The 15,673-nt window shown below is 40.3% G+C and overlaps 1 protein-coding gene across 1 annotated transcript; it reads left to right on the top strand.

Annotated features, from left to right (window-relative positions):
• Window positions 1–600: 600 nt before the first annotated feature.
• LOC148103082 (chymotrypsin-like protease CTRL-1) lies at window positions 601–4,186 on the top strand. The gene is made up of 7 exons (XM_087831025.1): window positions 601–675; window positions 1,229–1,249; window positions 1,507–1,717; window positions 2,453–2,700; window positions 2,791–2,883; window positions 3,465–3,667; window positions 4,130–4,186. The coding sequence occupies exons 1-7, from the start codon at window positions 618–620 to the stop codon at window positions 4,184–4,186; spliced, it is 891 nt and encodes a 296-aa protein (XP_087687151.1). The 5' UTR covers window positions 601–617.
• Window positions 4,187–15,673: the final 11,487 nt, after the last annotated feature.

The following is a 15,673-nucleotide window of genomic DNA, read 5'->3' on the forward strand; positions in this document are numbered from 1 at the left end:
AGAGACCCGACACATCTCTGTGACATCCAGGTGTCCATCCCAGCAGGAGATGGAGGGAGACCCCGGGGACAATCCAGCCCCCGCATCCCAGGGAGGGGCTGAAGTGTCCAGAGGGGAGAGGTGACCATATCCCACTGGGGCCAAGGGTCAGCCAGCCCCTGATCCACCCCACCCACTAGTGACCCACACAAAGACATAAAGACCCATGTACACACACTGCCCCCCTCTCTCTCCTGTGGTGTTAATTTAACAGGATTATTTGTAAGCTACAAAGTGTCATGTTTGCCCCAAAGTGTGTGTAACAAATCCCAAAAACATGATACCAGTAACAAACTGATCAGGTCTGATTGCAGTCTGCTGTGTGGGGACTTTCACCTGCTACTGTAGGGTCTACCTTACAGTATAAAGCAGCATCAGCTGACTGTTGTTGTGATTGAAAATTGAACCTGCTCCAACTTTCAGTGCCTTCTGCATAACTGCACTGAAAACAGCACAAAGACCAACCAGTCTGACCTGATTCTTTGGTGGGGCCCTGATGACTTCTAGAAACAGGTGGAGCTGAGCATACATCTGACATATTTAAAGTCTAAGATGAGCTGAAACAGTTTCAGTTAACCATGGCTCTGCAACAGTTTGTGTGCTGCGTCACTGTGCTGATCATTTTCTTCTGCAAAGGTGAGAAACTGTTTGAATTTCCTTCCTCTCATTGCTGAGGTTTTATCAGGGGTGGAAGAAGAACGAGATTAATTACAGGTACAAATGTTTCTAAATGAAATGTTGCTCCTGGATACAAGGAAAGAGTCCATTTAGCATTAATGTCATTCAGCATCGTATTTAATATGATAATGTAACGAAGTCACAGTCAGTGGACGTCTTCACTCTTCTTTATTTGATATCAACAGTTTCTTTTACAGACGTGTTGTCGTGTTCGTTAGTTTACTTTGTTGTGTTGGATTTCTAACAGTTGATGAGCTGATATTCAGCAGAGAGTAACTTTATATTACAGTTACTGATGTTTGAGTAAACTGAGAACATTTATTTGATGAGGAACACCGAGGCAAAGGTTTGATGCCAGAGTAACGACACAGGTGACTCTGACCTACCAGTTCATCAAGGTTGTAACTGCAGTCAGCATTAAAGTGTTGTGTTTAGTGTGATCAGTTCTTCAAGTTGAAGAAAACAATCACTGCTTACTTTCACAGGTTTGTCTGTGTTTTCTCATTTTCAGGTTGTCACTCACAGCAGCCCGGTAAGCATCCAAAGACATTTAACCTGTCTTCCTTCTGTCAGCTGTACAGCAATGAGCACATATAAACCTGTGAAATGATTTTTGTTCAGTAAAATCTTTTCTGACACAGAGGAGGGACATCTGTGGATCACATGTAAACCACAGTCTGAGTAACTTCCACATGAATGTCAGAGCTCAGGATCTCCCAGCAGAGCGTCGATCAGTGTTTTCTCTCTCAGTGGTTTTAATGTTTAGCTGTGCTCTCTCTGCTTTGTCAGCATGTGGCAGCAGGGCTGTGAACAGCAGCAGCAGCATTGTAGGAGCTGGTGACGCTGCACCAGGAAGTTGGCCCTGGTACGCTGATATAAGAGTTGGTGGAGGGCCTCCAGAGATTGATGTTGGTTTTGGAGGTGTGCCTACCAGTTTTGGTGTTGGAGGGTCTCTGATCAACGACCAGTGGGTGCTGACAGCTGCATCCATCATGTCACTGTGAGTCAGTGCTGCAAGTTTACACTTTGTTGAATATTAATATGATGATGAAGGTGAAGTGTAGCATTCATGTGCACTAGAGATATTTTTAATATTTCCTCACTTCTTCTAACATTTAAAAACAACAGCTGTTGACCAAAGTGCTGAACTGCAAAGTTGTCTGCACAACAATCAAACCAGACGCCACATTAGTTTAATTTCAACTATAAAGTCATTTCATAGATTTCATTGTATTTGAGAAGCATTGATTTTTCTGTCCACTGATGACAGAAGATGGTTAGCTTAGCATAAAGACTTTAAATGGGGAAGCTGCTGCTATTAAAAACAACTACACACCCCTGTGAGGCTCTAAAATGAACACATGCTGGGAAACTGAGATTGGAGAGAAAAGACTCAGTGAGGAAAAGTCACAGTCATGTGTTTTGTTTGTGTGCAGCTGTGATCAGCTGACCTCACGTCACAGTCACTGCTCAGTTCAACAACATGTAAACAGATGTTACATGAGCTCTGTGGCTGATATCCAAAGCCTGCACTCTGTAATGCTGGCATTTAAAAGAGACCTTCAGGATCAGCAGAAGTTGACTTTGATTGACTTTCAACCACCTGTGCACGCACACACACAGAAACACACACAACAAAGGACTGAAAGGAAAAAGTTAACTCGTGGCATCGACTGCTTTGCCCTGTGCTGATGATCAGCATGAGGCACAATAAAAATATCTGTTGTGTGTGAAGGGATTTCAGTAGCATGGTGGTCTATCTGGGCCGCAACAGCCGCTCAGGTCCAAACCCCAATGAAGTGAATCGCACAGTGGTAAACATCACCTGCCATCCTGGATTCAACTCGTCGACTCGTGAGAACAACATTTGTCTTCTGAAGCTGTCGGCTCCTGTGAATTTCACAGACTACATTCAGCCGATCTGCTTAGCCTCACAAAACAGCACTTTCAACAATGAGACCAGCAGCTGGGCCATCGACTTTGGTAAATCATAAAATATTTTATTTTATTTTACTTTGCAGTATTGTGTTGGAGTCTTTAGAAAAGCCTGATGTTTAAATTCTCTCCAACTAGTAATCAGCAATAACCTGCAGGAGGAAATTGTACCAATAGTGGGAAACAATGTGTGCAAAGCCAGCTATCCAGAGATCACAGACAGCATCATCTGTACTGGAGCGACAGGTTTATGTTTTGTAAGCACAAGTTTATTTCTTATAATCTGTTGTTGACTGTCACTGAGATAATCTCACCTTTAGTCACACTTTGGTTTACTTGTTTTGCTGTAATTGACCATAAATATTAATATTCATGTTTATCAAAGGTTGTTTTTTCTAAAGCCTCTAATTTATTTGATGAAACTGATTCCTTTAAACGAGCTGCCTGAAACTTTCTGTCTGTGGAATCGTCACTTTCATTTGCACCAAAGCAGCTGAAGTGGATTCACAGTGGTTCATGTTTCCTCAGTGGACAGACTGATATCCATGAAGTGTTACTGACTGTGTTATACTGGGATGATCAATTTATTTATTACTTAATTTATTTCAGCAGTTTGTAACAAAACTACCAACAAAGTTCAAACTTTAGTGGGTGACAAAGGTCGACCTCTAAGAGTTACACATCTGTCCTGATAACTTTCATCACTGTCTTTCCACAGTTAACTGCTGGGGCACCACTGATGACTCAGAGTGGATCCGTCTGGCTGCAGAGTGGAGTTTTCATTTTTCCTGGATGCTCTTTCTCTCCTTCAGTCTACACTCCTGTGTCCCAGTACCAGAAATGGATCAGCGACACAGTTACAGGGACACCACCAGGCTTTGTTACCTTCCCCTCCCCACACAGTTCATTACAAACCACTGCTCCTCCTACTGCTTCTCCCACCGCTGCTACCACTTCCCCTTCCACCACTCCTCCCACCGCTCCTCCCACCGCTGCTCCCACTTCCCCGACATGTGTGGGTGTGTTTTGCAGTGGTGAAAACCTGATCCACTTCACTCACTTCACCTCACTGTGTGTTCTCGTTGTGTTGCTCCATGTGTTTGCTGCAACTGTTGGAAACTAGATCAACACATTTACTCAAGTTCAAGTACAAACATGAAGAACTTTACCTGACATGTTACTTTATAACTTTAGGAACCTTTTATTTCACTAGATTTATGGACATCAGGAGGGTTTTTCTTATTAGTTATTATTTTTATGTGATTATTTTCTCTACACATCTGTCTGTATTTGCTTTAATGTCTAAAAACTGATTATCATTACAAAATGAAGCCTTCCTACATAATTCTGAGGAGTGAGATGTTGTTATCACACACTTATTTCTGTTGTTTGCTCAAAATCTGAAACTAATCTATTAAAATCCTTTGAAATCTTCTTTTGTGGTGGAATTTTTTGTATATTTCCCATCTGTCCTCAGACTGTGGTTAAATGTAACTACACTGCCTATACCACATGCAAAGAAGGCACGAAGTAGCACTAACAGGTCTAACAAGGCCACTACTTGTGTTACACCAGTGCTACACGGACACTGAGGGAGTTCTCTCACACACAGATAAGTGAACATATCTCGTTCCTCGCCCACTTAGAATAAGACACTGCCAAGACAGAGAGTGTAGTGGTAAAGAGAACGGCAGAGAGACGCTGAATTTAATCCTTTAAACGATCTTATGCTAAACACGCCACCTGGAAATAATTTGTTGTTTGAGGTGTAAAAGTGTCATCAAATCTGCTACATGTCCATTTTTCAGGATCACTACTCCTTTCAACATCTGTTAGTTGTTTTGTTTTACAAAAAGAAAATTTTAGATTTGACAGATTTTACAGAATAAGGCTCTCAGAATGTACATGAATAAAACATTTAGAATTTGCAATTTGAACTAAAAACCACCAAACAACAACAAATATGTGAACTTTGGTCCTAAAGTTTGCTTCTGGAGTCTCTTTTTTCTAAAAGTGAGTGCTTCAGGACATGTTTTGGTCTACTTGTTGTTCCTAGAGTATTTAAAAGTAGAATGGGAGGCAGAGCCTTCAGTTTTCAGGCCCCTCTTCTGTGGAACCAGCTTCCAGTTTGGATTCAGGAGACAGACACTATCTCTACTTTCAAGATTAGGCTTCAAACTTTCCTTTTTGCTAAAGCATACACTGTTAGACTTTTCATCGCCACTTTACGGTAACATACTGGCGTCACTGTTGCCAGCGTCATACCGTGACGCCGTGTTACGGCAGCTTACCGTTCTGCAGGACGATACCGTTTTTTGCTGGTGTGGTATAATACTCTTGGACAAATGATGGTAACGCACCGTAGCCTTTTTTACGGTATCTCACTGGCGACAGTGACGCCAGTGAGATACCGGTATGTCATTATGTCGTAAATTACGTCAACAAAGTAACAACATACTGTGATTAAGAAATTGGTATACTACCGTTTATTCACGGTATGTCACTGTAAGCCCGCTGCAAGGTAATAAACTGCAGTATATTAACCAGTAACTTACCGTTATCACGCATCATGAGTACCAAAAATATTCATCTCTGCTAGAGGACACCGTGTCCCAACAGGCAGCCATTTACTGTTTAACAGGTCGTAATTGACCGTAATTTCAGTTAACAGTAACATACTGTAAGAGACTGGAGGGTTCCAAAAAAAATGGATGGATGGATGGATAGATAGATAGATAGATAGATAGACAAACAGATAGATAGATAGATAGATAGATAGATAGATAGACAAACAGATAGATAGATAGATAGATAGATAGACACACACACAAAATATAGTTCATGTGCTTTACACCACTTTATTTCAGTTCTGATTTTCCTCTGCTGAAATACACATTTCCAAAATCAAAAACTGAAAAGAACTGAAAACATATTTTCATTGAGGAAGCACTTGTTTTTATTAAACCCTGTAATCCATTATTTCCTCAGATGGTTGTACAAACAATAACGATATTATGTCATATCCATATCATGGCAGATAACATATGCTCAAGTGTTGGGTTTTCTTAGTTATATTTTGTAGGGTCTTAAACCTACAGTGTGAAGTGCCGTGGCATTCATTTTGTTGGCACCATACATATAAACTGAATTGTAATGAATATAATATCAAGCCCCACACGTCTGCCTTTATATACACTTTGTCCAAAATACTGGCTCACACCACCAAATCAATGCACAAAACAGGGTGCACAAGGACATGGATGAGCGTGTGTGGTGTGAAGGAACTTGACTGACCTGCACTGAACCCTGATCTTGCTTTGTGGACTGAGTTCATTGATTTGTAGGGTGAGCCAATACATGTGACAATTAAAGTGTAAGTAGCTGAAATAATTTTTAACAAACGGGTAAAAGAAGGAAAAAAAATCAAAACTGTTGCACTCAAAAAAACCTATTGGACAGAGACAGCGTCTTGCAAGATGGCGAGAGAGCTTGTCTTCATTGTTGTTCGTCTTGTGTAAATGTCCAGAAAGCATGGGCCATGGATCATCTGTGGAGACACAGGTAACAACACATTGTTCAATTAAATTATACAAGGAATTCACTAAAAATAGCAAATTACCTAATTTGAAGTTCTCCACTCAAATTCAGTAAGTCGCTGGAGGAAAGTTGTGACATGAGGGTTTATCGCTTCACAGTGGTCCCAGGCTTTCTGCTTGTCCCAACCTTGGAGCTACATTTTGTTCCCTCTTCAGGGTTTATCCTTACAAAAAAACTTAAAACATGCCATAATAAATAGTAACATACAGTAACATTGAGTTGTGATTTGAAATAATGAGTTACTCATCATCATCATCTATCACTATTAGCTAACTGTTCAAACATACCTCTGAATTAGTTCCAGTGTTGCACACGCTGACTCCTGGTATTCCAGGTTCAATACATAGAATGAACCAAAGACTGACATCGCATCAGCAAAGGTGTTCTCTTTGTCCAGCTCGACAATTACACGCCCCTCTGCACTCACCATCCAGCAGGTGGTGGTCATTGAACTTTGTCCTTAAATGTATAGGGGCAACATTGTCATTGTAATTATGCAACATAAAATAATTTCAATACTTCACTTCTTCACACTGTCTAGATAGTCATAAAGCAAATAGCTACGTACAGTTAATTATTAATGGCCTTATGTACACAAGTCCGTTTTAACATATTATAATTGTACATAATTGGGAATTATTCTGCACATTAAACACACCTAACAAAGAGTCAGCCCAATTAAATTACCGGAGATGAATCAACTGTATGGTTATTTTGGAGTTTATAGTTTGTGCTGCTGTTAAACTTTACAGTATTGACTTCAGTATTTCTGCTGTTGGTGTAGCTAGACTACTACGTTGATCAGTAATATGTAATGTGAAATTTGATATTGTTACTTTGCTGGATTCACTGAGACACATGTCCAACAACCTTGGTTTATCAAGGAAATTACAGAAATTTGAGCTAACAAAACAGAGACTGGATACCTGTGTCCACGAAAAGCTCCTGTGCCAAACAGAGATTTTAATATGGTCTAATCAGCTCTATTTCATAAATGACTTCTTAACAAGCATAATTAACCTTCGGGGTGCTTGGCAGGCTTTTAACATGCAAACTGAACAATATAAATTTGCGTGCACTGAAGCCACAAAATTTAGAAATACACATAGTTGCAAAAAGTTCAGTGACCAATTACCTTTCCTAAATGACACATGCAATGCAAAAAATAAGAGTATTGTCAATATGGACCAATTCCCAGTTTTTACATGATCAAAATGATTCACAAAAGGCTTCAATAAACAGAAAACGTGTGCCGACAAGAGAACAGTGCACAAAAATGAAAAGATATTTGAGCTCGACGCTATAAAGGGTTTAACATGACTTAGTCAGCACTCCACACCGTACAGGTAGTACAAGCACACCTGAAAACACTGACCAGCTAACAGCTTTAAGCATTTGGGCACAACCTCGGTAGCTCACCGATTCACCTGTTGCAAACGTCCAAGTTTCTATCAAGTCTCATAAATCCATCGGCAACTATTACCTAACTAGTCTTTTGAGTCTCCACATTCATAGATATTGACATTTTGTCAAAACAAACAGTAATAAGAACGCATTTCGGACTTCTCTCGAATAGGTGAAAAAAACACACTTACCTTCAGACTGATTAGCTGGTGTCAATCCAACTTTAATGTGTCCCATGTCAGTCCGTTTTAGGGAAAAAGTGTTAAGTGGTTTCATTTAATTTTGAGATACTCGCGCATGGACGAGCAATTTGGAGTCTAGCAGAGTTATCACGAATAGCATACGATCTTCAGATATAATCCAATCAACCTTGCATTTAACCCGACTGAATATCCAGTTACCTCTGACTACTTCTAAGTTGCACATGTTAACGGTCTCATCATCACTCTGTGCTGCAACGAACTGGATCTGTGGCACAGAATATGGCCATGTTGTTCTCCTGCTTTGCAGCTTTGTTTGAGTCTGACTTGCGGCTTAAACGTGCAAAGCTAAGAGAAGCAGATCAATATTTTCTTCTTCTTGTTATTTAATGGTGGTTGGCAACCAGCGAAAGGAGCATTAACAACCTCGAGCAATATTTTCTATCCCCATTGTTGTTTTGTGAATACCCGACGTGTGCGTCATACGTCACGTTGCACGTCAGGTGAAGGTGTGGAGTCGGCTATCGCACCTGTCGCATTAAAAAGCTTTAAAAACGTAACAATCGCTTTAAAAACACAACCCAACGCGCTAAACATGAACAAACATAAACACCCGTGTTACATTATCACGTATATCCAGGACATCTCTTCTGAACCAAGACGAAGTGGTGCTACAAAGGAATTATTTCTTTAGGAGAGTGCATTTAATAGCAGTCTGGCCTGCAACATAATGCACCGCTAAAAATACAGTTTCTGCTTGTCCCAGAATTTATTAATTTTGAGAGTGAAGTTGTAGGACTGATGCTGGTTAGTGGTGTAGGTTTCATGGATGTGACACCTTAACTTGTGTAAAATGACGACCAGAGCATATTATTAGGTTAGCTCACTGTAGGCAGAGGTGTCTTAAAAAGTACCACCTTATACAAAACAAATGAAGGTCCAGTATAAGAAAGAATAAGAAGAGAAAAAAGGAACACCCTGCTAAATGAAGTCATTTTTAAACATCACTCTAAATGTAGCCATCAGTTTTTGTTGCTGGCCATTCAACAAACAAGTATACTTCAATTATATTTCCCAAGTATACCTTACCTAGTACGTATACTAATAATGCTTCTTGGGACTACATTGCCCCCCATTTTAGTACATAACAGTATTCTTGAAATTAACTTTTAGATGTACTTTTTGTTCACCATAATTGTACTAGCATAATGTCATAATGTCTACAAGAGTATAATTAAAATATACTCGACTCTATCACAATACTAACCTTACAAGTATACTATTAATTAATAGTATTAATAATGTTTCACATTGTTTGAATAAACAAATACATTTATTAATATATGAGGTTCCATTCAGTTCAAGGAATTAAATTTTAGTGTGGCTGCAACTTACTCCTTAAGTTGAAAATGATGCTGTATATTGTAGTTTATATGTTATACTACTTTCACAGTGAATTGCATTTTATAGTAATACACTCTGAATGAGGATTTAAGTAATTACTCTCAGATCTACAGTAGAAAACAACAGAAATCCGGATGGTGTAATAGTATAATCTCAGTAACATCACCAATTGTTACATTTGCTGTATTTTACAGCTGTTTCCATGAGTACGGTGAGTTACCGTAAAAATAATGTAATCTCATGGAATTTTCCCACAATTACATGCAAATTACAAACTGCTAACATCCTTTAGAGTTTTGTACTGTTGATTTTGCTAAGCTATGGAAATTACTGCAAAGGCTAACAGTGTGCTCTGTAAGCAGTAATATAGGATCCTGTCTCTGACAGACAGATGATGACCTTTGATGACCTTTGTGCCTGTGAACTCTGTTTTTAAGTTTACTCTGAGCGTGAAACAGCATGAAAACTCAAATTTAAACGTTCATTTAATGAAACACGATTCTTCCTCACATCCTCCTCGTCTTCATATTGATGCTACGCTCACTAAACATCATTAATACTTCACACACACCAGCTTTGTCTCAAATGTCCAACATAATAAATCCCTGTGTGATGTGTGATCAGCTTTAACATCACTGTCACTACTGTGAGCGGAGCTGAACTCTCAGAAGGAGACAAACTAGTGTAAAACTGCGAGAAAGAAACTGAGACTGAATGAGATCCAAACATCTGGAGCTGATTTACATTCATCTGTTTAAACTGTAACACACCTGGATCCCTGTGATTTTATTATCACGGACCCTCACGTGTGATATGTGAGGAGTCCAGCACACACCTGCTTCCTGCTCTCTGCTGACATTGTGACCCTGAGCAGTCGTGTAACTGTGCAGAAGGTCGAGCAGCTGCTTCCTGCTGCGTCTGAGATTTATTCAGGAGGAAGAGAAGATGTGTTTGCTCTTCTTCTCTGGAGCCAACCACAGTCCAGCTGCAGCCCTGATACGCTGCCTTCAGCTGCAGATGCTGAGAGTAAACCTGCTGTGTGACTGTGTTTGTTGAGCCTGTAGTTTCAGACTGCTGTTAGTGTAACTGTGCTGCTGCCTTAACTCGGCTTACAGGGCGTGGCCACGATCCTATAGGTCCAATGAAAACTCTGCAACACTAAATGTTTTTAAAGTGGCAGCCTCCTCTGGAGCAGGGCTGTCAAACATAAGGCCCGGGGACCAGAATCGGCCAAAGACTTCAGCCCATTGGACAGCTTTGGAAAATATGAAGCAGGGCATCAGTTTCTGGGCTGTAAGTTTAAATATATTAAATAAGTCTTACAGCGCCCTGCGACAGACTGAAGAGCTGTCCAGGGGAAGCCCACCTCTCCCCCCGTGGTGACTGGGAGAGGCCGTCCTTGTCCTGTAGAAACACTGAGACGTGCTGCTGAAGCTGCTCCTTTATATTAACATGTCTCAGGAATCAACAGGGACTTAAACATCTTTGCACTGACACAAAGAGGAGCTTCACTCGTCCGGCCCACTGACCATCAACATGTATATGTGTACAATCAGTGTGACGCTGCGCTCTACAGGAAGAGGACGACACTCCACACACAGAATCCAGAAACTAGAAAAGCTGAGGACAGAAACCCGAGAGGGGCGCGAGCAGAACCAAGGCGTCAGCGACAAAGACGAGAGCACGATCAGATATCTCCTGCACCGAGACACCGAGCCAACAACTGGATGTGAAGAACATGTGAGAAGATAGGGCGTCCCAGAGGCCAACGAGGGAACAAGATGTTCCCACAGGAGCTGAAACAAACACGTCTTAAACTTTATCTCCTGTATATTTAACTTCAGCTGTGCTCTCAGACCGACCGTGGACCCAGCAGAACTGGGTTCAGATCTCTGGGGCCACTTACATCACCTTCATGTCCCGGGTCCATGAGAGCTCTTCAACACCACCTGGTAAAGAACTCTACAGGACCAGTGACTGTAATAGACCCTGTGCACGAGAAAATGCTAACTTCCTGCTTTGAGACCGGATGTGGGGTTGTACATTTCCAGTAGCTTTACTTTGCGGTCAATCGCTACTGCAAAGATTTACTCCAAAATCATGTCCAAAACTGGAAAACGGAAAGATCGCGTTAAGTTACAAAGAGCAGAAGATGGGAACACTCACCACTGTTGTGTCATAAAAAATCTAATGATCAAGTTTGACGATTAAAGAGTTTAGATCGATCAGTTGTTTACCCTGACTGATGTTCACCTGTGATCAGCGTGGGAGGAGTTTCAGGCCTTCAGACAGACGGCTGCAGGTCAGTGCTGCACTGACGCTGTTGGGTCCTGAGTCATGGGGACAGCAAACGACTTGTCAAAGCATCTGCAGGAGAAGAAAGCTGAACTTTATCAAGCAGTGTGTGTTCAGTCTGTGTGTGTGTGACAGAGAGAGAGAGACCTACCATGGTGCATAAGCACAGAAGCACATGGTCATGCTTCCAGCTGTTCCAGCTGCAGTAAGTTTTCAGTGTTTTTAAATAGATGAGTTGCTCTAATGTAAAAGGTCAATGACATGAGAGTGAATATACAACATAACTTTATTGATAGAAGAAGAGCGTCCACAGCTGTGATGATTTGGTGCTGTATAAATCAAATTAAACTGAATGATAATCAACTATCTACACCTCAGGCTGAGGTTCAGTGTCTGATCCTGGGTCAGGCAGATCTCCCTGGTTACAATGACAGGAAGTGACAAACGAGCAAAGAGAGAGAGGGCGGGACATGGACACTAGAACAGAGACGTGAATGTGAGAAGGTGTTTGGAGACAAATAGAAGAAAGGAAGTGTGAGGTCTGAGGTCTGGTCCTTCTAATAAAGATGCATTTCCTCCAGTATAGCCATGAACTCTGCTGAATGATCACATGTTATCACAGTGATCATGAGGCTCAATGTAAAAAGTTTAAACAGACTCAAACACTGTAGATAAAGGTCAGAGGTCACGTTGATGCCTTCATGTTTGACCACAGAACGGTCAGTCTGTGTAATGTCACTCTGTGATCCTCTCAGTGATCACCAGTGTTGGTCAAGTTACTTGAAAAAAGTAATCAGTAACTAATTACTGATTACTTCCCCAAAAATGTAATCCAGTTACTTTACTGATTACTTATTTTCAAAAGTAATTAATTACTTAGTTACTTTTTAAAAACACGATTTACAACCTGAATAGGTGATAAAGTGATAGATCTTTCAGCCCAATTCTACTTTTTCTGCATAATCATCATACAAAATGTAATCAAATGGAAAAGTCTCTTTTTAAAACTTGTTTTATTAGTTTTAATCTTTTAACTTTATGCATCAAGCAAACATTTAATTATATGAAACATTCTCTGACTGAAAGAAATTTGTTTAACATTTAAACCTATTTTCTACGGAGCCCCTCTGATGACATGGTCCAAAAAATAAATAAATTGTGGCCACAAAATACTACTTTGTGCGCACGAAATGCTAATTTGTGGGCACGAAACACTTGACCAATAACTGTGATCCTTCCCAGGCCCTTGCAGTTGGTTGACAATAAATTCTATCCCAGCGTCCGGGTCGTACTTACGTCTGCTAAGCAACTGGGCTCTCAATATCCTGTTTAAATGTCTCTCCATAATAATGGTTCCTTTCAGTGCCAGGCTTTTCAAAATGCATTTGTAGCTCATTCCAAGCCTAAAATTGTCAGGGATCTGGGTCTGAGGGAGCTAGACCTATTATTGTTTTTTGTTTACTTCACTGTAAATAAACGCACTGCATTAATCGCACAGAGTTCCGCATTTTGGGTCCTCTTTCCCCACACACCCACGGTCCGCCACGCAGACCATGACAAAAATAAAACTCAATCATACTGTCTCTGGCCATGGTGTATAGGTTTAGCCTACTCTTATGCTTATGTCTCTACACAGCTGTCCAATGTATCAATATGATGTGCGCACATTATCTATTTCGTTGCCACAAATGCGTAATTCGTTGCCATGCTATACCCAATTTGTGCCCAAAAATTAGCATTTCATGCCCTCGAAATAGTATTTCCTGGCCACAAATAAGTATTTCGGGGGCACGTTATACTATTTTGTGGCCACAATTTATTTATTTTTTGGAGGATGTCATCAGAAGGGCTCTGTAATTTTCTGCACATTCCAGCACATAAAATAAAATATTTTGTGTGTTTACACTCAGTCTTTCAAATAGATGCAAGTAAAACACAGCAGAAAATAAATAAAGTCAAAGACTAGCGGTCCTGTTGCTCTATTTTCACCTGTAAAGCAGGAGTGGGGTAGGCGGAGGGTTACCCTGGTGCAGGTGTGCAGCGGTCAGTGGAAGAATCCGCGAGTTTCTCTGTGAGTTTCCCATTACGTCGTAGCTACTCGGTGCTTGTTTGGAAGTTTAGGGGTTTTTTCTCTGTAAAAAGAAGTTTTCTTCCCACGCACAACGGACACTAATGTTTTTGTCACTTTTTATGGAATCAAACTCAAAGTAAGGTCAGTACTTCCACGCTTTAAACGCTGCACGCTCATACTCTCTCTGCACTCGATATATGATCCATTGTTGATCTGCACACAGCTGTTGTCACGAACGTCGCACTCGCTTACGTCACTGTCATGAGACATTCTGCAAAAAAATCACGGTTTTAGTGACGCAGTAACGCAGCGTTCCTACGGGAAAGTAACGGTAATCTAATTACTGTCTTTGCAATAGTAATCCCTTACTTTACTCGTTACTGGAAAAAAGTAACTAATATATGCTAAACTATCGTTTATACACTGCTAACATGGATGTGCTAACAGTGAATGCTGTCGGTGTTTACTGAAAGCAAACTGTGGTATGGAGACGACTGTTTATAATATTTCTGGTGATACTCGAAAGGTCTCATCAAGTCCTGATTTAATTCGATTTATGCTGTTATCAGTGTTTGAATGATAGCATGGCTGTGGTGTCATACGTATGCTCTCAGTGTTTGCTGATATCAAACTGGTATGAGGCCCACTGTGGGTTAATCTTTGTAGTGATACTCACTCCTTTTTATTTAGACCTGGTTTAATTCTGGGATAGTTGAATATTTGTATATAATCCCTGCAGCTGTCAGACTCTATAACAGGGGTCACCAGCCTTTCTTTAAACTGAGAGTTAGATAAAACTGAACAGTTTGGTTCATCTTTAGTTATATGGTTCTATCCAGCATATTCTATCTTGATATGCTGTTTTATCACAGGTTAATTTGTCAAAAATATTAACAATGATATAAGAAAGAAAAGGGCTACATGTCAACATACAACTCTTTATTTCTATTACTGTCTTACTTCATTCCTACCTGATTGACATGTGTAGGAATTATGAGTGATTGACTCACTGTAGTGGTAAAAGTTGCTACCAATCAAATTATGATGTTAAAGTTAAAACAAAACACAACTGACTGTTTTATATTATATCTAATATATATTATGTAATTATTCTTATAATTACAAAATGTTTTATGTAAGATTTTATGATTTAAATCTGACGTCACAAAAGTATTTTGGAATTTGAATAATGTATTTTGTAACTGCAGCACACATAATACTAATTTTGAACAATTTTGTCCAGGTTCCTTGCCACCGGGGACTCCTTCAGGACCATCGCGTTCAGTTTCAGAGTCAGTGTGTCCACGGTGAGCCAGATCACCCCCCAGGTAGCGACGGCCATCTGGGACTGTCTAGTGGACGACTCCATGGCTGTGCCTTCACCTGGAGACTGGCGGTCCATCACAGAGGGATTCCAGGAGCGCTGGAACTTCCCTCTCTGCTGTGGAGCTCTGGATGGGAAGCACGTCCACACAAAGGCACCCCATATATCATAAAGGAGACACACACATTTATATACACTAAATATTTATTCCATTTCTTTTTTTGTGGTGCCCAAATTTATGCACCAGCTTGATTTTGTTGAAACAATTATTGCACACTTTCTGTAAATCCAGTAAACTTCTTTTCACTTCTCAAGTATCACTGTGTGTGTCTCCTGTGTGATATATTTAACTGACATTTTTTACTGTAACAACCAACGATTTATACAGGAAAATAATGGCTATTAACAAGGTTGCCCAAACTTTTGCATCCCATTGTATTAGTATATTTTGTCATTAGTATAATATGAAATAAATTCTACATGTGTCAAGTCGTGTGCCAACATTTGCTGTGAAGTAGAACTGAGACATTAGTCATTATAAACATTTATTTGAAATAATATTAAAATTCTCACACAGAAAAACATTAAACATAAAATATAAGTATTTACAGAGAGACAGCAATAAAAAGGACCCAGCTGCTCTCCAGAGCAGGAACAAGGCTGAGGAGGAAATGCTCCATTGGAGACTGGCGTGGCCTCTTCAGGGACTCCAGGATGGCCAGCTCC

This window comes from Neolamprologus brichardi, chromosome 3, assembly GCF_056152115.1.
Source record: "Neolamprologus brichardi isolate AB-2024 chromosome 3, ASM5615211v1, whole genome shotgun sequence".
In the NCBI taxonomy this organism is placed as follows: Eukaryota; Metazoa; Chordata; class Actinopteri; order Cichliformes; family Cichlidae; genus Neolamprologus; species Neolamprologus brichardi.

What these genes read in the sequence shown, in the direction of transcription:
- LOC148103082 (XM_087831025.1), top strand. Translation starts at nt 618, where the DNA reads ATGGCTCTGCAACAGTTTGTGTGCTGCGTCACTGTGCTGATCATTTTC. An exon ending in GATCACAGACAGCATCATCT is followed by an intron (nt 2,884 to 3,464) that starts GTACTGGAGCGA and finishes TCTCTCCTTCAG; the next exon opens with TCTACACTCCTGTGTCCCAG. An exon ending in CTCCCACTTCCCCGACATGT is followed by an intron (nt 3,668 to 4,129) that starts GTGGGTGTGTTT and finishes ATCTGTCCTCAG; the next exon opens with ACTGTGGTTAAATGTAACTA.